The sequence below is a fragment of the Artibeus jamaicensis genome, unplaced genomic scaffold (genome assembly GCF_021234435.1).
Source record: "Artibeus jamaicensis isolate MK-2021 breed Jamaican fruit bat unplaced genomic scaffold, CSHL_Jam_final contig_332, whole genome shotgun sequence".
Lineage (NCBI taxonomy): Eukaryota > Metazoa > Chordata > Mammalia > Chiroptera > Phyllostomidae > Artibeus > Artibeus jamaicensis.
The window spans coordinates 6,251,667-6,276,987 of NW_026521788.1; the positions used below are offsets into that span (position 1 = coordinate 6,251,667).

The 25,321-nt window shown below is 36.9% G+C and overlaps 1 protein-coding gene across 3 annotated transcripts in view; it reads left to right on the top strand.

The window, feature by feature from the left end:
• ASAH2 (N-acylsphingosine amidohydrolase 2) overlaps positions 1-25,321 on the top strand; it is a 72,729-nt gene that overhangs the window by 38,157 nt on the left and 9,251 nt on the right. For 2 of the 3 annotated variants that reach the window (XM_037159868.2, XM_037159871.2), the window contains exons 13-18: positions 11,248-11,363; positions 12,532-12,626; positions 14,220-14,259; positions 15,046-15,141; positions 17,693-17,788; positions 19,870-20,016. In XM_037159868.2, coding sequence (XP_037015763.2) covers positions 11,248-11,363; positions 12,532-12,626; positions 14,220-14,259; positions 15,046-15,141; positions 17,693-17,788; positions 19,870-20,016 — 590 coding nt within the window. Of the gene's footprint in view, positions 1-11,247; positions 11,364-12,531; positions 12,627-14,219; positions 14,260-15,045; positions 15,142-17,692; positions 17,789-19,869; positions 20,017-25,321 lie in introns of those variants that run through there. The other variant, XM_053663982.1, reaches the window with a different exon arrangement.

Here is a 25,321-nt window from a genome sequence, read left to right on the forward strand (position 1 = left end):
CATACTTTATTTATTTTTAGAGAGGGGAAGGGAGGGAGAAAGAGGGAGACAAACATCAATATGTGGTTGCTCCTTGTGCGCCCCCTACTGGGGACCTGGCCCACAACACAGGCATGTGCCCTAGAGTGGGAATGGAACCACTTTGATTCTCAGGCCAGCACTCAGATCCAGTGAGCCACACCAGCCAGGGCTCCAGCCAGTGTTTTAAGGGTTCTGATTTCTCCACATCCTCGTCAATACCTGTTATTCTCTGACTTTTTTTAACTTAATCTCTTCACCTTTTCACCCAGCTCCCCAACCTCCCTCCCCTCTGACACATGTCAGTGTGTTCTCTGTATCTATGAGTGTTTCTATGTTTTTTGTTAGTTTATTTTGTTCATTAGATTTCACCTAGGAGTGAAATCATATGGTACTTGTTTTTCTCTGACTGGCTTATTTCAGTTAGCACAATACTCTCCAGGTCCATCCATGCTCTCACAAAAGGTAAGATTTCCTTCTCTTTTATGGCTGATTGGTATTCTGTTGTGAAATGTACTGCAGCTTTTTAATCCACTCATCTACTGATGGACTCTTGGGCTGCTTCCAAGTGTTGGCTATTGGAAATAATGCTGCAATAAACATAGGGGTGTCTATATTCTTTTGAATTAGAGTTTCAGGTTTCTTCAGATATATTCCCAGAAGTTGAATCACTAGGTTGTAAGGCAGTTCCATTTTTAATTTTTTGAGGTAATACCATACTGCTTTCCACAGTGGTTGCACCAATCATCATTCCCACCAACAGTGTACAAGGGTTCCCTTGTCTCCATAATACTTGCTATTTGATTTATTGATGACTTTTTGATTCTATTCACCCTATTGGGTATGGATTGGTATCTCCTCATGGTTGTGATTTGTATTTCCCTAATGATTAATTATGCTCAGTGTCTTGTAATGGGTTCATTGGCTGTTTGTATATATTTCTTGGAAAATGTCTATTCATATGTTTTCCTCATTTTTAAATTGGCTATTTGTCTTTTTATTATTGAGTTGTAAGAGTCCTTTATATATTCTGTTTGAAAATTCTTTGTCAGATATATGATTTATGAGTATATTCTCCCATCTGTGGGTTTATTTTCACTTCCTTGATTGTGTCCTTTGAAGCACAATAGTTTTCAATATTGATAAAGTCAAATGATCTATTTTTTGTTACTCATGTTGCTGTTATCATAGCTAAGAATCTGTTGCCAAATCTGATGTCATGAAGACATACCCCTGTTCCTTTCTAAGAGTTTTATAGTTTTAGCTCTTATATTTAAGTGTTTGATCAATTTTGAGTTAACTTTTACATGTGATTTGAGGTAAGGGTTAAAGGGTCAGACCTCATTCTTTTGCTTGTGGCTATCTAGCTATCCCAGCATTATTCCTGGAAAGACTGTTTTATTTACCTGTTGATAAATAAGCACTAAGTCTTGGGACACTCATTGAAAATCAATTGACCATAGACACATGGTTTTATTTCTGGATTCCCACTTCTGTTCTGTTGACTTGTATGTCAGTCCTGTACTAGTACTACCCCTTCTTGATTACTGTTGCTTTGTAGCAAATTTTGAAACCAGGACATGTGAGTTCTACACTATTTTTCCTCTCAGATTGTTTTGACTATTCTGAGTCCTCCACAATTCCATACGAATTTTGGAATCCACTTCTCAATTTCTAAAAAGAAGCAAGCTGAGATTCTGATAGAGACTGCTTAAGTCTATGGATTTAATTGGGAGTATTGCAATGTTAACAATTTTAAATCTTATAATCCCTAAATATAAATGTTTTTCATTTATTTAGATCTTTAATTTTCAACAGTATTGTGTAGTTTTCAGTGTATAAATTTTATACTTCTTTTGTTCATTTCTAAGTATTTTTTCTTTTTGATGTTATTGTAACTCAAGTTGTTTATTAATTTTACTTGTGGGTTGTTCATTGAAGATGTATAGAAATGCAATTGATTTTGCATATTGATCTTATATCCTATGAACTTGCTGAACTGGATCATTAGTTTTAATAATTTTTAGTGGATTACTTAGGGGTTTCTATATACAAGATCATGTAGTCTGCAAATAGAAATAGTTTTAATTGTTCCTTTAAAATCTAGATGCTTTTAATTTCTTTTTCTTACCTAATTACCCTGGCTACAATCTCCACTAAAATTTTAACTAGAAGTGGCAAGGGTGAACATCTTTGTATTGTTTCTGATAGTAGAAGAACAATCAGTCATTCATCATTGTGACATAGGCTGTGAGGTTTTTGTTTTTTTATCAAGTTGAAGACATCCCTTTCTGTATCTATTTTGTTGAGTGTCATCATGAAATGGAATTGGAATTTTGTCAAATGCTTCTCCTGTATCTATTGAGAAGACCATTTGATTTTTGTTTTTTATTAAAATGATTTATTACATTGGTAAATTTTTGGATGTTAAACCAATCTTGTATTTCTGGGATAAGTCCTGGTTAGTCATGGTATATAATTCTTCTTATATATTTCTGGATTCAATTTTCCAGCATTTTGTTGTGGATTTTTGTGTACATATTTGTAATCTATATTGTAGATTTATAATTTGTATATTTGTAATTAATCTATTTGTAATTTATAGTTTTATTTTCTTGTGATGTCTTTGCTTTTGTATCAAGGTAATATTGGCATTATACAACGAGTTGGGAAGTGTTCCTTCTTTTATTTTGGGGGGAAGGGTTTTTGAAGAGCTGCTATTTATTCTTCCTTAGATGTTGAATTCAGCAGTGACATCATATGAGCTGAGCAATTCTTTGGGGGTAGTTTTTAACTCAGTCTCTTTACTTTTTACCCACTTAGTGAGACTATATATTCTTGTCAGTTTTAACAATTTGTGTCTTTCTAGAAATATGTTCATTTTACCCAAGTTTTCTAATTTGTTGGCATATAATTATTCATAGTATTCAGATGTTTTTATTTCACTAAGGCCAGAAGTGAAGTGTTCTCTCATTTCTGATTCTAGTAATTTGAGTCTTTTCTCTTTTTATCTTGCTTAGTCTAGCTAAAATTTGTCCATTTTATCGATCTTTTCTTCGTCAATGAATCATTTAATTAAACATTGTTAAGTAAATAGGTCCCTGTTAATTCAGTTCCATCATCTATTGGAAAGAGTATAATTGTGGGTTTTTTTTAAATATTTTATTTTATTTAGTTATTTTTCAAGTACAGTTTTCTTTTGTCAATTTCTCCCATCCCAGCCCCCCCCGCCCCATCTCCCCACCTCCCTCCCATTCCCCCCCGCCCAGTCCTCATCTCTGTGTCTTTCATACTTGTTCTTCAAAATCCCTCCCTGTTTTTCCCCTTAAATTCTTTTCCCTCTCCCCTCTGGTCACTGCCCACTTTTTCTCTATTTTAGTGTCTTTGTTTTTATTCTATTTGCTTGTTTATTTTGTTATTTAGCTTCCTGTTAAAGGTGAGATCATATGGTATTTGTCCTTCAATGCCTGGCCTATTTCACTCAGCATAATGCTTTCCAGTTCATCCATGTTGTTGCAAAGGGTAGTAGCTCCTTCTTTCTCTCTGCTGCATAGAATTCCATTGTGTATATGTACCACAATTTTTTGATCCATTCATTTACTGACGGGCACCTAGGTTGCTTCCAGCTCTTGGCTATTGTAAATTGTGCTGCTATGAACATTGTGGTGCATAGGTTCTTTGAAATTGATGTTTTAGGATTCTTGGGATATAATCCTAGCAGTGGAATTGCTGGGTCAAAAGGCAGGTCGATTTTTATTTTTCTGAGAAAATTCCATACTGTTTTCCATAATGGTTGTATCAGTCTGCAATCCCACCAACAGTGAACTAAGGACCCCTCTTCCCCACAACCTCTCCAACATTTGTTGTTTGTTGCTTTGTTTATGATAGCCATCCTGACTGGTGTAAAGTGGTATCTCATTGTGGTTTTAATTTGCATCTCTCTGATAGCTAACGATATTGAGCATCTCTTCATGTGTCTCTGAATGTTCTGTATGTCCTCCTTGGAGAAGTGTTTGTTCAAGTCCTTTTCCCATTTTTTAACTGGGTTGGGTGTCTTCTTAGAGTGGAGTCATGTAAGTTCTTTGTATATTTTGGAGATTAAACCCTTGTCTGAGGTATCATTGGCAAATATGTTTTCCCATACAGTTGGTTGTCTTTTTAATTTAATACTGTTTTCTTTGGCCATGCGGAAGCTTTTTATTTTGATGAGATCCCATTTGTTTATTCTTGGAAAGAGGATAATTGTTTTTAATCATAGAAACATTTAGACTCAAATTACATGTTTGAGGTAATGAAGATGCAGTTTCCCCATAGGTTAGTTACTTTTCTTTTTTTAAAATATATTTTATTGGTTATGCTATTACAGTAGTACCAGTTTTTCTCCCTCTGCCCCCTCCACCCTGTACCTCCATTCCCTCCAGCAATATCCCCATGCTTAGTTCATGTCCATGGGTCATACATGTGACTTCTTTGGCTTCTCCATCTTCTATACTATTCTTAACACTGCTCTGTCTGCTTTGTACCTCCAATTATACTTCTTAATACCTGTACCTTATCTCCCATCCTCCCCCTTCTTCATCCCAACTGATAACCTTCCAAATGATCTCCATATCTATGATTCTGTTTCTGTTCTGGTGGTTTGCTTAGTTTGGTTTTTAGATTCAGTTGTTGGTAATTGTGACTTTGTTGCCATTTTAATGTTCATAATTTTGACCTTCATCTTTTTCTTAAGTCTCCTTAACATTTTATGTAATAATGGGTTGGTAATGATGAACTCATTTAGCTTTACTTTGTCTGGGAAGCACTTTATCTGCCCTTTCATTCTAAATGAAAGTTTTGCTGGATAGAGTAATCTTGGATGTAGGTCCTTGCCTTTCATGATTTTGAATACTTCTTTCTAGCCCCTTCTTGCCTGCAAGGTTTCTTTTGAGAAATCAGTTTATAGTCTTATGGGCACTCCTTTGTAGCTAACTGCCTGCTTTTCTCTTGCTGTTTTTAAGATTCTTTATCTTTAACCTTTGTCATTTTAATTCTGCTGTGTCTTGATGTGGTCCTCTTTGTGTCCAACTTGTTTGGGACTCTCTGTGTTTCCTGGACTTGTCAGTCTATTTTCTTCACCAAATTAGGGAATTTTTCTTTCATTAGTTTTTTTAAATAATTTTTTAATTTCTTGCTCTTCCTTTTCTCCTGGCATCCCTATGATTTAGAGGTATATTTGAAGATATACTAGAGGCTCTTATACTATCCTCATTTTTTTAAATTCTTTTTTCTTCTTGCCATGGTGGTTGAATGCTTATTTCTTCCTTATGATCCAATTTGTTGATTTGAATCTTGGTGTCCTCCCCTCCGTTGTTGGTTCCCTGTAGAATCTACAGAGATGTCCAAAATTTTGGCATCTTTGGGCCACACTGGAAGGAGAAGTGTTGTCTGGGGCCACACATTAAATACATTGTAAAATATAATCACAACAAAGTCTCATAATGTTTTAAGTAAATTAATGACTTTGTGTGGGATCACGTTCATAATCATCCTGAGCTGCATGTGGCCCATGGGTCTCAGGTTGAATACCCCTGCAGATTTTTCTTTATTGCACTTAAAGTAACCTTCATTTCTTCCTGGGTCTTTTTTATGCTGTTGCCATATTCAGTGAGCATTCAGTTGTTTGAGCATCCTGATGGTTATCTCTGTGTTGTTTAGTTTTTTTTTTCTGGGGGTTTGTTTTCTTCTTTCATTTGGGCCATATTTCTTTGTCTCCTCAATTTGGCAGCCTTTCTGTATTTGTTTCTGTGTATTAGGTAAAACTACTTTGACTTCCTGTCTTAGTAGTGTGACCTGTTAGAGAAAAGGCACTTGTAAATTGTGTGGCACACAGATTTAGGTAATCTCCAAAGTGGGGAGACCCATTTCACTGCTTTGCGGCTCTGTGTAGGTGGAGAGCTTGGAGAGGTGATGGTGCCACTGCCTGGCTTCTGGAGGTTTGCCCGGCACTCACCCTGTTTCTAGTCACTTTACTTACTCCCTGTATGTGATTGTTGCCCTTCCAGCTGTTGTCCTGGTGCTGAATCCCAGAGTGGGGTGAGTCTGTGTAAATTCTAAGTCCATGCAGGCCTTTTAAGAGGGGTCTGCTGGTAATCTGGCAATTTCTTCAGCCACCTGGACCCCTCTGCTTTTTACAGCCAGAAATTATGGAATTTATCTTCCTGGTGTTGGAACCCTGGGCTGTGTGGTCTGGCCTGGGGCTGGGATCCTTTGCTTCTGAGGTGTCCCTTCCTATTTTTATCTACCACATGTGAATGAAGGACTTCTGTTTTCCCTCCTCTCTGGCTACACAGGGTCTTTGCATCTCTCTGCCTGTCTACATGTCTCCACACTTCCTACCTGCCTGGATGAATGTGGCTTCTATAAATCCTTGGTTGTTGGACTTCCTTCCATACAGCTTGATTTTCTGATAGTTCCAGGTATTATTTGTTTTGAGGTGTAGTTGTAATTTTTTCTGTAGTTGTGTGAGGAGGTGAAGCATGTTTACCTATGTCTCCATCTTGACCAGAAGTCTAGTTACTTTTCTTACAGCTACAATTAAACTGATGTAAAATTAATACAAACTAAAAACTAATCTTGTCCTCTCAGAAACACTTTTTGTTTTCCTATCTTCTATGTTTTAATTTTTATGTGCATTACATTTACATGCATTGAAAAGCACAACACAATAGATATTTTGATATCCATTTCAATAGTAAGATGTGTTTTCAAGAATATGGTCTTTTACATTTACCACATATTTACCACTTTTATTGCTCTCTTTCACCTTAGATTTATCTATATAATAATATTTCCCTTTAGCCTGAAGAATGTCAGTTCTTTAAGAGCAAGTCTGCTAGTCACCAGTTCTCCCAATTGTCCTTCATTTGAGAATATTTTTATTTTGCCTCATTCCTGAATGATATTCTCTCAATATAGAATTCTTAGTTGATAGTTTCTTTCTTTTTTTAAATAAATATTCTTTTTTATTTTTTACTTAATTGATGTTCAAGTACAGTTTTCTGTCTTTTACTTCCATCCCAGCCCACCCCACAGTGCTCCTCACCTCCCTCCCCATTTCCACCCCCCTTAGTAGTTGTTCATGTGTCCTTTATATTAGTTTGATAGTTTCTTTCTTTAAAGATGTTCTTTTATCATCTGGTGGTTTCTGACTAGAAATCCATGGGTATTTAAATATTCAGCTTCTTTCAAGGTTTCTCTTGATTTTTGGTTTTCATCAGTTTGATTATGAGGTTTCTTTGTTGTTTAGTGATATATTTTTGACATATATGCATATTTAAGGTATATAATGTGATCATTGGCACACATATATATTATAAAATGATTACCACAATAAGGTTAAACACCTCTGTCCTCTCACATCATTAATTTATCATTGTGATAACATGTAAGATCTATTTTCTTAATGACTTTCAAATGTTTAAGTAGTATTGGTAATTATAGTCATAATGCTTTATGTTATTTTCCCAGAACTCATTTATTCTATGGCTAGAAGTTTGTACCCTTTCCACAAAATTTTCCCATTCCCCTCACACCCCATCCCCTGACAACCACCATTTTAGTCTCCTCTACATGAGTTTTGGATTTATGGATACCACATATAAATGTGAACATATAGTATTTGTCTCTCTCTGTCTGACAATTTTGCTTCTTCCTTCAATTTGTGTGTCTTTTATATTTTTCTCGCCTAATTGCTTTACAGGGGACTTTTTTTTTTAATTGGGAGAGGGGGATATTGGTTAGATAGGAGGACATACTGCCATTAGTTGGGTCTTGTCTATTATCCATTAAGTCACTCTGTATCATTTGTATGGATAATTTATTTCCATTGAAAGTAATTATTTATAGGTGAGGACTTACCAATGCCATCTTACTAGTCATTTTCTGGCAATTTTGTAGTCCCCTTGTTCATTTATTTCTCACTTTTTGTCTTCCTTTGTGATATTATTATTATTTTTAATAATGGTATAATTTCCTTATCTTTTGTTTACTACAGGTATTTGGTTTTGGTTATCATGAAGCTTATGGAAAACATCTTATATTTTAGGCTGATAGTTTAACTTCAATTGCATAGAAAACTATACTTTTACCTTCTCTCCCCATTTTTTTATGTTATAGTATCATAATATCTTCTCAATATTGTGTGCACATTAATAAATTACTGTACTCTTAGTTATTTCTAATGCTTTTGCCTTTTGACTTTCATACCAGAGTTACATGATTTACACATCACCATTACAATATTATTCTAAATCTGTGTACTTACTTTTCCAGTGAGTTTTATACTTTTATGTACTGAAAGTATTCTTGCATTTCAGGTTAAAGAACTTCCTTTAGCCTTTAATGTCCAATAATTCATGTAGGCTCTCTTAACTCTTTTCACTCCTTTTTCTCCTCTAACTAGATCATTTTAAATGACTTGTCTTTGAGCTGACACATTCTGCTTGATTAAATCTGTTGTTAATACTCTTTATTGTATTATTCATTTCATTCATTGTGTCCTTCAGCTCCAGAATTTTTGTTTAGTTCTTTTTTAAAAATAGTTTCCATCTTTCTGTTAATTTTTTCAATTTGTTCATAAATTATTTTCCCTGACCTTTTTGTCTATCTGTGTTCTCTTGTAGAACAAGCTGAGCTTCTTTAAAACAATTACCTTGAATTCTTGGGCAGTTTGTAGCTTTCCACTTCTTTGGGGATGGCTTTTGGGAAATTATTATGTTCCTTTGTAGATGTCATGTTTCCTTTGGTTATTCTTGTAGCCTTGTGATTTGTCTGTGCATTTGTTTGGGAAGTTACCTCTTCCAGACTTTACATGCTGTTTCTGGTGGGATAAGGCCTTCATCTGTGCCTGGGTGAACTGGCACAGTTCTAGCTCTGGGGTATGCCATATAAGTGACATAATCTCCATGTAACTTAGGTCAGTACTGGTGAAGATTGCATGTGTCCTCACAGGCCAGGCTTATGGGCATCTGCAACTGGTATGAGTGCTTCTGGGAACTCTTCATCTCTTTTTCTCCCATGAGGGATGTCATGTCCAAGGGTATCTCTGTTGGTGCTAGGTTTGGCTTGCAGGTGCCCTCATGGTGGTGGTGGTGGCACTGCTATCTAATGCTTGGGCACCCATGGAATAATGACAGACCTGAGATCTGGAGCATGTGTACTCACGGAGCAAGAGCAGCTCCAGGGTCTAGGGCACTGACTTGCCTGCCAGCAGTAATAGTAATTTTGTGCCTTAGGTGTGTGCACACATGGAACAGCCACGGAGCTGGGGACTGGAGCACATGTACTTGCAGAGGACAGTGGCTTTGCGGTCCAGGACAATGAATAGCGCACAGTGGTGGTGTGGTGGCGGCTGCAGTATCTGAGATGCAGGTGCATGTAGAGTCACTGCAGATTTGGGGTCTGGAGCACAGGCACACACAGTGAGGTCAATATAGGGGTCTGAAACAAGGATGTGTGTGAAGCAGCCAGGGCTCTGGGGTCAAGGGCATGTGTGGAGTTTGGAGTGGGGGCTGGCAGCCTTGGTCGCAGGGCCGCACAATAGCAGTCCCTTATGAGGGAGGTACCAGAGCATCTCTCTCTCTCTCAGGGGCCATGATGGTGATGGCCTCTGGTTACTTCAATCATAAAAGCTGCTGATGTCCTCCGTGGAGCAGGGTGCTGGGCTCTGGGCCAAAGAACACAACAGGGTCCTCTGCTGTGAAAAGTGCTGGGGGACTGTTGTGATTTTCAGCAGCAGGGATTGCTGGGGGCCTCCACAGAGCAGGGCACTGCACTCCGTGATGCCACCTGCTGTGTGGCTGATACTGATAGCATCGGCCCTTCCTCTTTGTTTCTACTTGTCTTCAGATGTCTCGGCCATGCTAATCTTGCCAGTGATTCTTTCTATGTAGTTATTCTGGTGTTGTGCTCCACGGCATGGCTGTAGGTTCTCAATTGGACTCTTGAGCCCTCCTGGGGCTATTTTCATCTGTGGATAGCTGTCTAATTGTTGTGTTTTTGTTGGAGGGTAGGCAAAGGCCAGTATTTTCTACTCTTGCATCTTGCTGCTGTCACTCTCCTCTTCTTTGTTAGTGTGGGTAATTAAAGCTATAAACTTCCCTCTCTGTACTATTTTATTGTATCCCATGAGATTTTGGTATACTGTGTTCATTTGCATTCATCTGAAAGTATTGGAAGTATTTTTTATATTTTCTTTTGATTTTTTTCTTGATCATTAGCTATTTATAATTATGTTGTTTAATTTCCACATATTTGTGAGTTTCTCAAATACTCATCTGTTATTTATTTCTAATTTCATTACACTGTGGTTAGAAAACATATTTTGTGTTATTTATCTTCTTTGAAACTTACTGACCTTTGTTTTATGGCCAGCATATGGTCTATCCTCGATAATGTTTCATATGCACTTAGGAGAATGTATATAATGTTGTTGGATACAGGTATCTGTAGGTACCCACTAGGTCTAGGTGGCTTCTAGTGCTGCTCATGTTTTCTGCTGCCCCACTGACCTTCTGACTAGTTGTTCCATCTACTACCGGCAGGGGATTCTTGAAGTTCTAACTGTTATTGTTGATTCTCTTTCTCCTTTCCTTTCAGAAAGTTCTGGTTTATGTACTTTGGGTGCTCTTTCATTTGGCCCACACATGTTTATAACTTGCTATATTTCCTGAATGGATTATAGAATCTAAGTTTATAGGTTTTGTAGTCGACATAACTTTTCCCTATACTGGGACTTTAGGCCAGCTTTTTGATTTTTACTGATTGGGTGTGTGTGTACAGATAATTAAGTGGGGATTTGAGAGAGGCTCTTTCAGGGACCACATGCCAAACAACTGGTACTTGAAGTAGGAGGTATCATCTTTAGTTTTCAAAATGGTAAATCTACAGTTAATTGCGTCATATCATTTTTATTTGAAATGCAGAAGAGGAATAGAAACAAAACTTTAAGGATGTTGAGCAAAATATATTCTTTTATTCTATCAACCACATGAAGATCTAATTAAGTAACAGTTCTTATTTTAGGAAGCACAGGAAATTTTGCTTCTTCTATTTTTCAGACTGTTCGGGATCATTAAATAACAGCCTTAATAGAATCTCTGAAACTTCTAAGAGCATTGTACAATATTTGTCAAAACGATGACACTGTTTGGAGGGTTGGAATCATGTTTATTAAAACATTCCTAATAGGGACGACGGTAACGGATCCATTCTGGGAAACTATTCGTAATCAGATCTTGGGGAAGCCATCTGATGAAATCAAAGAGTGTCACAAACCAAAGCCAGTCCTTATTCACACTGGAGAGGTAAACCATTTTGTCATCATGGCGAAATTAGTATGCTGCTTTTTAAAATTTATGAATTGTTGGATATGAATGGTAGATCACTATTGGCATGGGAGGTCTTATTCAGATATTCCCATATCGAAATATTTAATATCAAAAGTATAGATGCTATGATTCTAAAAATAACTGTTATGATTATTAAATATTGTAACTTTGAATTTTTATGTGTGCGCTTCTTTTTAATCTTTATTTATTTTTAAAACATTTTTTATTGTTCAATTTGAATTTTTGATAAATAACTGAAACCATTGGAACACTGAAAAAGGAAGGATAAGAATAACATTTGTTTTATTTAAAATTCATTTATGTTATCTCCAGGACAGGGATTCACACAGAATTCTCTGCAGAGAAAAACATCTCAGTGTATATAAAAAAGAATGTGTTCATATCTCAACTTTCTCACAAATCAAGCAATGTTATTAACTAAAGCAATATTCTTTCAATACTCCTTTGGAACATGGATTTTCAAGTTCTGAGTGTCAACATGTGATGCCAGTGTTCATGATATGAACTGCTGATGTAGAAAATAATTTTTTAAGAGAGATTTTTTTCTCCTCTAATATTCAATGAAAATTCTTCAGGAAGAAGAAAGAGAGGGAAGGAAAATAGAGGGGCAGATTTTACACTAATTTGAACATGGAAAAAGTTAGATTCTCTTGGAGAAAACTTGGAAAGTCGGGCAAGACTAGGTAACTAAAAACTTAAAGTGCTATTAGAGTAAGAACTTATTAGTTAACTTACTCTAGAAATGATCAAGTTGAGCTATTTCAAATGATGGAATTAGTCATTTGTTCTGTGTGAGGACAGTCACCACGGTACTCTAGGAGAATCTGTGGTTATGCTACACATTGTGGTTCCACAATGACAAATCCACCAAAACTTCATCTATGAGAAAGTGAGTCCAGGTTAACAGGACAGTGACATTTGACATTTGCATGTTCTGACTACATAGAATATTGAGTGTTACATCACGAATTAGAAACAGAATCTGTGATACTAGGATAAGACACCAAAAACAGCTGGAAACATTTTAAATCTTTATTAAAGACACTTCTGTGATCATCACATATCTCTTGGCCACAGCAGTAATAATATTCCTAACACAGTGTTTGTGTTTTGGGTTCTTTAGCTGTCAAAACCTCACCCCTGGCACCCAGATATTGTTGATGTTCAGATTATTACTCTTGGGTCCTTGGCCATAACTGCAGTCCCTGGGGAGTTTACGTAAGTTCTTATTTTTTATTTTGTAGTTAAAAATGTAATTATCGGGTGTGTATTTATGTTGGAATCCCTTATCATGGGCAGATGACTCTGTACTGACTCCTTTGTAGCTCACTGTACTGTATTTGGCAACATTAACAAATATTCCCACCCACTTTTTGTGGGACCTCTGAAGAATACATCTTTCTATGCTTGTTACTAGTGTGTAACTTGAAAACTTATCATTTCTAGTTAAAATGATGTGGTGAATTATGATATCAGTAAAAAGACTTGAAATAATATTAAGTACAGATTCTCAAAACAATCAGTTTAGGTTTTAGAAGCATGAAAGAATGTTTTAAATCAAATGTTTAAAGACTTTAGGCAGTCTTTCCTGTCTTAGTAAGAAGCAATTTCATAGCTTTCCTGTTGCTCAGGCCCTAAATCTTGGAGTTATTTTTGAATTCTTTTCTTCTCAATTTCTACCACTTTCTGTCCTTCAGCAAATCCTGTATGTTCTACCCAATACTTTCTGTTATTTCCCCAGTGCCCCAACTCCCCTCTGGTCTAAGCCACCATCACTTCTCCCTATCTCACCTTCTTGCTTCCTCCCTTACTTCTCTATGGCATTTTATCAACACCGCAGCTGGAGAAATCCCTTTAAAACACAAGTTAAGCTGTGTCCTGCTCAAAACTCCCTACCGACTTCCCATCTCACTCTGGTAAATCCTAAAACCCTTACAGCATCCTACAGGGCCCTCTGGTCTGATTTCATATGGCTCTCCCTCTCCCCTTCCTTCCTGCAGCGACTTGGGCTTCACTGCAGTTCCCAGACTCCCCGAGCGTGCTCCTGTAGTAACACTTTTCAACTTAATGGTTCCTTCTGCCCGAAACACTTAGTTTCCAGTAATCCCTTGGCCAACTCTTTTATTTTTTTCAGTTCTCTGCTCAGATCTCTGATGGAGATGCCAGTTCTGCTTACACTATGTGACATTGTCTTTACCCAGCACCACTTCCACCACCACCATGTCACTACAGCATCAGTGTCGACACCAGTACCACCACAATGGCCATCTCCATTCCCTTTCATCCTTTACCCCACCTTATGTTCCTCACAGGACTCATTGTCATCTTACTGTTTAATTTGCTTATTGGCCATCTTTCCTCCCTAGAATGTTAGCTCCATACTGCTGAGGTGGGCCTGGTATGCAGTAGGTGCTCAGAGTTTTATGAAGGATTAAATTAATGAATGTAAGTTCTTTGAAGGCAGGGATAGTACACTCTCTACTGGCCTTAGATCTTACTGACATAGAACATAACTGATATATTTTGTTGCATCAATGAATGGGAATGGTTGTGATCCTTTGCCAGTGATACTCATTGATTCTTTTTCCATCCTTCAAGTTATCTGTTTCCATTTTAGAATTCATTTTGAAGATATGATAGTCAGGAAAAAAGAACTCAACTTTAACTTTGCTTTTTCTTTGAGTTTCTACATAATGTACAATTGTGTCATGAACCAGGGTAACTTTTAGGCTTCTACTACAAGCCATTCTGTGTACTTTGCATACATTTGATATAGGAAAACACTTAGCTAATTCTGTTTCCTTTACTCAGGACCATGTCTGGGCGAAGACTTCGGGAGGCAATTAAAACAGTAAGTTGAAAATCAAATAACATCTATACATTTATATTTGGTGAAAAGAATTTCCTGTCCATATCATCTGTTATACCTTTTAAATTAATCTGTGCTAAAATGACTAGAGTTTTATACTTCTTGAAAGTATTGGCTAAAGGTAAATGTGAAATACTGATGGTATAAGAACAAATTCAAAAATATAAAGAAGGGAACTATAGTCAGGTTAAAAATATTTTATTGGTATTTGTGTATTGATCATTTAAAAATTAATAATGGTTTTATGGATTAAATAACCCCTAAGTACCTTAATATATTATAGTTTTATCTAAATAAAATCTAACACATGCTAAGGATTATATATTTTATCTATAATTATGATTGTCTTTATATTCAGGAAGTATTATAAATGGCTCTAAAATGACATAATCAACACATATCTTATTAATTTGGACTTGGAAATAACCGTTGTCTTTAGTTAGTAACCTCCCATTAAACTTTTTAGGAAATTGATGAAATATCTTTATTTTAGTAAAAGGAGATTCTACGTCTGTAAATGTAATCATTGAGATGTTCATGGAACCATTGACTTGTCCAGCTATAGTGCAGAGTGACAGCTGTAACTTTTATCCAGGGCCTGTGGATCCGTCTGCATTCCCAGGCAGTTTTGATCATTAGGGAGAATATTGTTAAGTGAGACATCTTGCACTAACGACTCATATCTGTGACTGTTAAGTATAACTGGGATGATAATGCACTTTAAGATGAAGAGTAATTTTACTGGGCTCTGCCTCTCTCTCCTCTCAGGAGTTTGCAACTTATGGGATGCAAAATATGACTGTGGTTATTTCGGGTCTAAGCAACGTATACACACATTACATTACCACCTATGAAGAATACCAGGTAAAGTACAACTTTTTCTTCATTTAGGTGAAATATACCCTGGGTAAGACTACTGTATGAAATGTGAGTTTTCTTTCTAGACTTAATCATGTTTTTGAGAGATAATTTTGCATTAGAATAAATAAGGGAATGATAAACCAGAGGTTGTATTTGGAGTTCCAGGTTTACCATTTACAAGTTAAGATTAGAAATCTAGTCTCATTGACTTTCACTTTTCCTGAAATAATTTTTTTTTGTCAGCAGCACTGGGTTGTGGCATACAGTATTCCTAACTCTATTCAGGATGTTTCTGCAGAACCTGGGAAAACTCCCACTGAGGGCTGCTACTTATTGGATGCACTAGCTAAACACCTCGCAGATGTGATCTTAACTAATCCTCACAATAAACCCTGGAGCAGGGTATTATTATATTCGTGGTACAGATTAAGAAACAGACTTTCAGAGATTTAGTGGAGGCTGCTGGCTAGTAGTGTTTCTTTCTTTACAAATAGCACAGAGAGTAGACCAACTACTTTTTCACAATAGTGGTTCACATCAGAGCAGTTTAGAGTCACACAATTAATGCTTTCTAATGTGTCTGCATCTATGCCCAGGCGTGTAATCTACCCCTCGGCGAACGTTCAGTGATCCCAGCAGTGGAGCCTCCTCTGTGCCCTCTGCTGACTTTGCAGAGGTCTCTCTGCCTTCTAGGAAATTCTGCTGAGTTGAGGTAGACTTGGATGGGAATAATTTTTCATTTATTCATTTTTAATTTCTCTGTAACTATTATTTCCTCCAATTATGGATGTAGGTGACAGGTGACAGTATTAGTAGATCTCTGACTTCATCAGCAATAGGAACCACAGATATTTTTCATATCGTGCAGAATTATTTCAGATCTGGAAATATCTTTTACTCTCATCACTATTTTAAAATCAAGTAGTTATTAAACCTGCCACTAGATCTTGTTATTCAATAAAGAAGCACAAATATTACTCTGTCATAAAATTGGTTTATTGTTGTTTGATTCACATATTTTAATCTGATCAGTTTCCTTTGTCAATGCATGCATTATATTTTATGTATATAGAAATATTAATCTGAGAGAGGTTTATAGGCCTCAGCAGATAACCAGAGATGTTCATGGCCCAAATAAGTTTAGGGACCCGCACATACTTATCTCCTGGCTCAGGGAAATGCTCCTGCAAGTATTAATATTAATTCATTGATTAGTTCATTCATTCCACAGATATGTGTTGGGGATGTACAGTCCTAGCCAGTATCTGGGCATAACAGTGAATAAGAACCTGGCTCCCCGTTCACTAGAACGTATGCTCTGGTGAAAGGGATGCACAAGGTGGTATGAAAAAAAGAGAAAGAGCACCAGTGCAGACTAAGTATTTGAGCATGGGGACTGGCAGATTCTTTGGAAGATGCAACATCTGTCTGAGTTCTTAAGAGTGAGTAAGGGCTAATTAGGCAAAGACACGTTTGGGAAGGTGTTTCATACTGAGGGAGCTACATCTGCCAAGGTCCAGAGGGGCAGACCTAGTACATGTAAGAGCGCAGAATTAGTTGGGTTTCATGGAATAAGCACAATGAAGGTAGTGAGATGGGCTAGAGTGAAAGGCAGGGGTTAGTCAAAGAGTTTTACACTGTTCTACAGAGCTTTGGCTCAATAAGGAAGGTTTTGGGAAACCCAAATAATTGAAAGAAAGCGATTCTTTGATTAAATCTGTGGTTTAGAAAGATCACTAGGATGGCAGTACAGAAAATGAATCAGAAGGGCAAGTGTGGAGACGGAACTGATTAAGAAGCTGTAGTTATGACTACAGTGAGAAGCAAGGGTGCGATCAAGGTAAAAGCAGCAGAGACAGAGCAAAATGAAAAGATTCAAGAGATTTTAAGGAATGTTGACTTGCAGACTCACAGGACACAGGATGAGGGGTCAAGAGGAACCCAAGGACTGCCAACTGACCCTGGCGTAGGAGGCTGGAAGGATGGTATTCACTGAGATGAGGAACATTTCGGGGAAAGCTGGTATATTTGGAGCGATAAGTTCCATTTTAGATCTGATGAATTTCAGGTTCCTGTGAAACAAGGGAAGGCTTGGAGCTTGGGTAAACAGAGATGTGTTGGGTTCTATTTTATAGCTCTCTGTTGGGTGAAACGTTTTTTCCCCTGAATTGTACTATTACCATCCAATTTATCCAGGAGTTACTAAGAATCATTTTTCTTCATTTTTTTTCTCCTGGTATATCCTTGGGGGAAGCGTTTACAATACAAGCACTCAAAATAGACACACGCTTAGGAGCTAGTAGATTAAATGGGCTGACAGTCCAAAAATCATCAACCAGGAGAACCCACTGATTTTAATAAGTAGTTGATGGGAGCCATGCACTTTAGCAGGGACATGAAAACACCCCCTCCCTTTGTCATAATTAATCTTGAATTATGCCGGTTTGAACTACATGAGATGTCCAAGTGCTACTCCTCTCCTAAGCTGGGACACCTCTGTAAATGCACTGACATACGCAGACAGGTATACAACATGACCCTGTCTTCCCTGCAGGTTCAGCGGTATGAGGCAGCGTCGACAATTTATGGACCACACACTCTGTCTGCTTACATCCAGCTCTTCAGAGTCCTTGCTAAGGCCATTGCTACGGTAATCAAAAATTGAATGCATGTGTGTCTCGGGGTGGGGGATACAGAGGGAAGCAAAAAGGAACCTTAGCTGTGAGCGTGCAGTTTAAAAAAAAACTTTATATTTAAAAATAATATATAGTATTATATATATATGTGTGTGTGTGTGTGTGTGTGTGTGTGCATATATATGGCTATGAGGCATTCCTAAGAAATGAAACAGTAATTTTAGATTCAGTAAATGCCTTTTGGTTGTGGTAGCTTTTTTCATATGTATTATATTATCTTCACAATCATTATGTGAAGTATTGAAGTCATCACTTTTCCCCTATTTTTCAGATGAGCAAATAGGTTCAGAGATGGTAAGTGATCAGGCTTATTATCACTAGAACCAGGAGGTGAATCAGCACTCTCTAATCCTAGCCAGCTTCTCTCCAGTCACTTCAAGAGCTGAGTGGGTCATCAATTCTGAGAAGCCCATTTTTCCTATTACTCCATCTCTGAAATGGGGATGCATCTTCCAGTCAGAGGAGTCTTACGATTATAACTATTGGCATGATTTTACTTTCTTGGTGGTTCTAAAATAATAATAGTTCTTATAGTCAATAGAATCTTAGATTTGATGAAGTTCAACAGTACCTGGGAATGCACATTACATATTATATCTCCCTAAGATACTAATACTTAAGCAACTTGACCTAAAGGGAACTCCACTTGTGGAAATCTTTCCTTTGAAAACAGTTATTTATGAGGCTGTACTCTGTTGTCAGATTATTAGTCAACAAGCAAGATAAAGAGTTAAAATAATAAACAGACCATTGTGTAATAAATAACATGTAAGTCCCAATAAGGCTATGAAACACTTACAGCCTAGCAAAGATAATAAATGCCTTTTAACAGAAAGAGCTTGGACATATTCAATGGAAACAAAGGACATTGCTGTTTCTATAGGTCAAACAGTTGAAGATTGGCAATGTCACGTGCCTTTACCTAATTAGTTGCTTATTGTGTGTTTGAAGTTTCAATACAAGGTATTAGGATATAGTTGAATTGTTTCATCATAATGTTCTTAATTTTAGATTTGGTACTTTTTTCAAAGAAGAACTTTTGTATTTTTCCTCATAGAAGCTGTAACTACTTGTATAATATTCAAATTATACAGAAAAAATATATAAACTTATAACCTAACCCTAGAGAGGACCACCATCTAACTTTCATTGTAGGCATACATCTATAGTTCTTCCCATAGGAAGAGGTTTCTCAAATTTTTTATAGTGATATTTAGGAATAAAAGTATGAGTCATTTGGTGGGAATTCATTTGACAGAATTTCATGGTTATGTATCTAAGACTAGCTACATGACCTTAAAAAAACTGAGTATCTCTGAGCTTATATTCTCATTTGTAAAATGGAAATGATAACAGGTTACATCCTATTGTAAAGATTAACTATATAAAATAATTATGAAAGTACATTAACTACTGATAAAGGGCTATTTAAATTTGAGGTTGCATTAAAGTTAGCATTTTGATGACATTATGGAAAGTAGCACATTTTGAGGAAAACACAAAACAGTCAGGATACAGACAGACTTTAACCTTTAAATTAAAAATATATTTGTTATATTATTTAATCAGCACAGAGGAGAATTTAGGGAAAAACCTTGGTACTGATTCTAGATAAAAGAGGCTCAACACTTTTTTAAAAATTAGAATAATTACGGTGTCATGTTACAAAGGCTTGTCGTGTGCTGGGCTCCCTTTCAAGGTCACACAGGTGAAAAATTGGTTGGCCTAGAATCTAAAGCTGTGTTGCCTGCTTCCATGCTTACACTCTGATCACTGAACTATATACTACCCGGGGGAGTGGAAGTGTTGCTATGACCAAAACTTTCCTCTAGTTACAAAAGTTTAAATTATGCACACCTAGGCTCACATTTTAGCAAACCTCCCCTTGAATTTTGTCAAAGTAGTTAGGTCTTGGAGGCAGAGAGGGAGGGAGGGATGGAATCCTTTAACGAAGGTTTTTCTGGGGATGGGGATCTCAGGAAAGCGTCTTTGCCTCTATGTTGTGTCCTCCTTAAGCAAATGTTCTCTCTTCTAGGACACAGTAGCCAATCTGAGCAGAGGTCCAGAGCCTCCATTTTTCAAACAACTGATAATTCCATTAATTCCTAATATTGCGGACAGAGCACCAGTAGGCAAGAATTTTGGGGATGTCCTGCAGCCGTTGGATCCTAAGTACAGAGTGGTAAGATGCACAAAGAGATCTTGGAATGTTTCAGAGAAGCCTGAGTTTGTGGATAACAAGGCAGGCAGGGGCAGGGTGTGGGGGGTGGGGATGGGGGAGGGAGGGGAGAAATGTCATCAATGGCAGCATCTGCCTCTAATGATACCACAGATCATCAGGTGTTAGCAACAATAATTTTGGTAATCATTCTTATCTCTGTAGAGGCTATGCTAATGTGGTAATGGGGAGATAATTATTTTCCAGGTGGTAATTATGTAAAGTTGAATTTCTAAAATCCAAATTATTCTATTTCTTCTTAAATGGATGGTCACGGAATCATTCATTAGAACTCAGAAAAGTTGTCTCTTAAATCAAGGATAGGAAAGGCACCTAGAAATGAATCAGGATTTGTACCACTATTATTTTATATTAACTGTCCTTCAACTTATATACAATGTCCTTCAAGTTTGCTAAATTATGTATTAGTTTTAATAGATTTTTTGTCGGGGGGACTTGGGGTCCTTAAACATTTCTACATATAATATGGTGTTTCCTGTGAGCAAAAAACAGGTTTAATGATTGCTTTCCGGATTCCTTTTTTGGATACCTTTAGTCTTCCCCCCTCTTATTGCACTGGCTAGAATTTCTAAAAACAATGTTGAATAGAAGCTGTGACACTGGCCATCCTTGTCTTGTTTGTAATTCCTGGAGGAAAAGTGTTCAGTCATTAAGTGTAACTTTTGTTGTCCAGGATTCTTTCTGTTTCCTTCTCGTAGTGATTTGTTGAAAGTTTTTGTGAGGAGCGGATATTGGATTTTTTCCAGATGCTTTTCTCTAACTACTGAGATGATCATGAGGTTTTTGTTTTCCATTCCATTAATATGGCATATTGTATTAGTTGACTTTCAGATAGTAAATAAATATTCATTAGTAATGGTATATAATCGATTTTATATGTTGTTGAATTTTCTTTGGTAATATTTTGCTAAAAAGTTTTGTGCTCATCCCCATGCGGGATATTTGCACACTCTTTTCATATGTTGTCTTTGTTGGGGTCACTCTGGTCTCAAGGAATGAGTGAGGAAGCGTTTCCTCCTGATTTTTTGCACATGTGTGCAGAAGGTTGGTGTCATTTCTTCTCTAAATATTCGATGAGATTTATCACCAAAGCCATATGACCTTGGGCTTCTCTTTATGACAAAATTTTAAATTACTAATTCATTACCCTTAGTTGGTTTAGGCCTATTCAGATTTTCTGTTGTCTTTAGATATCTGTATTTTTCTAAGAATTTGAATGCAGAGGCTATTATATATATATATATATAAAAATAAAAAAAATCTGAAATTAAGTATATATATACTCTGAAATAAGCTATATATATATATATAGTCTTATTTTCTCAGATCTATAATATGCATCTTAACTAATTACAATCTAATTCAATATAACTTAATTCCAAAAAACATAAAAAATTGTCCAATATATCTCTTTTTCCTTTCCCATCCTTGTGATATTATTACATGTATTATATTTATATAAAAATGAAATAATATAGTGTTTTAATTTCATTCTATACAATCTTAATGCCTTTTAAAGAGGTTAAGAGAATATATGGAAAATTACTTCTATGTAATACTGACTTACCCACATCTTGACCAGTTCTAGTGCTCTTTATTTCTTTTAAGAATTTGGATTAGCCCTGGTTGGTGTGTCTCAGTGGATTGAGTGCCAGCCTGTGAACCAAAGGATCACTTGTTTGATTCCCAGTGAGGGCACACGCCTGTGTTGTGGCCAGGTCCGCACGAGGGAGCACACAAGGAGCAAATCACACATTGATGTTTTTCTCCCTCTCTTTCTCCTTCTCTCTCTAGAAAATAACCAAAATCTTAAAAAACAGGAATTTGAATTAACATGTAGCATCATTACCTTTCAGCCTGGAGGACTTCCTTTAGTATTCTTTTTTACAAAGTTTGCTAACAAGAAATTCTTTCAACTTTGGTTTATCTGGAATGTCTTTATTTATTTTTTTAATTTTTATTTGATTGATTATGCCATTACAGTCGTTCTATTCTCCCCTTTCATTCCCCTCCACCCTGCACACCTCTCCCCCACCATTCCCCCTCTTTAGTTTATGACCATGTGTCTCAAGTTCTTTGGATTCTATATTTCCCATACTATTCTTGCCCTCCCCCTATCTATTTTCTACCTACTGTTTATGCTACTTATTTTCTGTACCATTTCCCCCTTCTCCTCCTCCCACTCCCTTGTTGCTAACCCTCCATGAGATCTTCATTTCTACGGTTCTGTTCCTGATCTAGCTGTCCTTTTAGCTTGCTTTTGTTTTAGATGTGGTTGTTAATAGCTGTGAGTTTGCTGTCCTTTCCCTGTTCATCTTTTTTATCTTCTTTTTCTTAGGTAAGTCCCTTTAACATTTCATAGAATAAGGGCTTGGTGATGATGAACTCCTTGAATTTGGTCTTATCCGAGAAGCACTTTATCTGCCCTTCCATTCTAAATGAAAACTTTTCTGGATAGAGCAATCTTGGTTGTAGGTCTTTGGATTTCATGACTTGGAATACTTCTTTCCAGCCCTTTCTTGCCCTTTCTTGTAAGGTCTCTTTTGAGAAATCCGCTGACAGTCTGATGGGAACTCCTTTGTAGGTGACTGTCCCTTTAGCCCTTGCTGCTTCTAGGATTCTCTTCTTCATTTTAATCTTGGCTAATATAATGATGATGTGCCTTGGTGTGTTCCTTCTTGGGTCCAACTTCTTTGGGACTCTCTGAGCTTCCTGGACTTCCTGGAAGTCTATTTCCTTTGCCAGATTGGGGAAATTCTCCTTTATTATTTGTTCAAATAAGTTTTGCACTGGTGGCTGTTCCTTTCCCCCATCTGGTACCCCTATAATTCAGATGTTGGAACATTTAAAGATGTCCTGGAGGTTCCTAAGTCTCTCCTCATTTTTTTTGAATTCTTGTTTCTTCATTCTCTTCTGGTTGGTCCTTTTTTTCCTCTTTCTGGTCCACTCCTTTGATTTGAGTCTATTTCCTTTCCATTACTATTGGTTTCCTGTGCATTTCCCTTCATTTCAATTAGTTTAGCCTTCATATGTTCCTCTAATTTGTGACTAAAATCAACCAGTTCTGTGAGCATCCTGATCACCAGTGTTTTGAGCTGTGCATCTGAAAGTTTTGCTATTTCTTCGTCACTTAGATTTATGGGCTCTGGGGCTTTGAGATCTTCTTGAGCCATTTTTGGTCTGTTCACGCCCATACCACCCTGAACGCGCCTGATCTCGTAAGCTATTTTTTCTTTATCTTTGAAGAATAGTTAGATTACCTTCTCAGTTGAGAATATTTTTCTTTTATCATTTTGAATATGTTGTCGTATTGTGTTCTTTCACTCTCTAATGAGAGACCAGCTGTTAATTTTATTATAGTTTTCCTTCCTATAGGTAATGAATCATTTTTCTTTTACTGCTTTCAAGATTTTTTTCCCTTCTGCCACAAATTTGCTACAATGTATCTAAATGTGACGTACTTTGTGTGTATCCTACTTGGGATTTATGCAGTTCCTTGGATCTGTAAGGTAATATTTGTCAACTTTGGGAAGTTTTTGGCCATTATATCTTCAAAAAATTTTTGTCCTTTTATCTCTTCTCTGTAATTCTAGGGCTTCTGCTTCATGAATTTTGGTTTCGTTGATGTTGTTCCATATGTTTCTGAGGCACTGTTACTTTTTCTTTAATATTACCTTCTCTCTATTCTTCAGATAGGACACTTTGTACTGATGCATTATAGTTCACCTGTCTTTTCCTCTGTCATTTCATATTCATGTTAAGCCCATGTAGTGATTTTTCATTTCATTGTTGTGATTTTCAACTTCAAAATTTCCAGTTGTTTTTTTTTAATTACTTCTCTTCATTAAGGTCACTTGTTAAGTCCTTTAATTCTTTTTTTTTTAAAGATTTTATTTATTTATCTTTAGAGGGGAAGGAGGGGAAGGAGAGAGGGAGAGAAACATCAATGTATTGTTGCCTTTTGTGCATCCCAGCTGGCCTGCAGGGAACCGGCCTGTAACCCAGACATGTGCCCTGACTGGGAATCGAACTGTGATCCTGTGGTTCGCAGGCCCACGCTCAATCCACTGTGCTACACCAGCCAGGGCTTAAGTTCCTTAATTCTTTAAACATGATTTATATTAGTTCTTAGAACATTTTATAACAGCTGTTTTAAAGACTTTGACTGCTAACACAAGATCTGGGTCAGAGAGAGGCGATTTTAGTTTCTGCTTTTTTTCTCTTAGTATGGCTGCTAATTTCTTGTGTGTACATATCATAACATTTTGGTGAATACTGGTTGTTTTTTGATACATTGTAGAAACTCTAGCTTTACCACTCAATTACAGAGTTACTGTTTTTGCTTGCTCATTTAAAACTTGACTATGTGTCTCAAGTTCTTTGGATTCTGTATTTCCCATACTATTCTTGCCCTCCCCCTATCTATTTTCTTTTTCTTTATTTAAATATATTTTCTTAATTATGCCATTACAGTTGTTCTATTCCCCCCTTCATTTCCCTCCATCCTGCACACCCCCTCCCCCACCATTCCCCCCTTTAGTTTATGACCACATGTCTCAAGTTCTTTAGATTCTATATTTCCCATACTATTCTTGCCCTCCCCCCTATCTATTTTCTACCTACCATCTATGCTACTTGTTTTCTGTACCTTCTCCCCTCTTCTCCTCCTCCCACTCCCCTGTTACTGACCCTCCATGTGATCTTCATTTCTATGGTTATGCTCCTGATCTAGCTGTCCTCTTAGTTTGCTTTTGTTTTAGGTGTGGTTGTTAATAACTGTGAGTTTGCTGTCCTTTCACTGTTCATCTTTTTTATCTTCTCTTTCTTAGATAAGTCCCCTTAACATTTCATATAATAAGGGCTTGGTGATGATGAACTTCTTGAATTTGATCTTATCTGAGAAGCACTTTATCCATTCTAAATGAAAGTTTTGCTGGATAGAGCAATCTTGGTTGTAGGTCTTAGTGGGGGAATGGTAGGGGTGGGGGGGTGCAGGGTGGAGGGGAATGAAGGGGGGGAATAGAACAACTGTAATGGCATATCAAAAAAATAAAAATACTTGACTAAATTGGTAAAATCTGTCTCTCTTGCAATGTGTGTGACTGCTGTTATCTGCTCAGTTCTTTTTCTTTATTCTTCGTTGTACTTTTAAGTCTGGATCTCATGGAGTTGATTACATCACTTAATGTTCAGCCAGATATTGGTTAGAGTTTGTGCTTCGATACCTCAGGGAATAACAATTTCAATC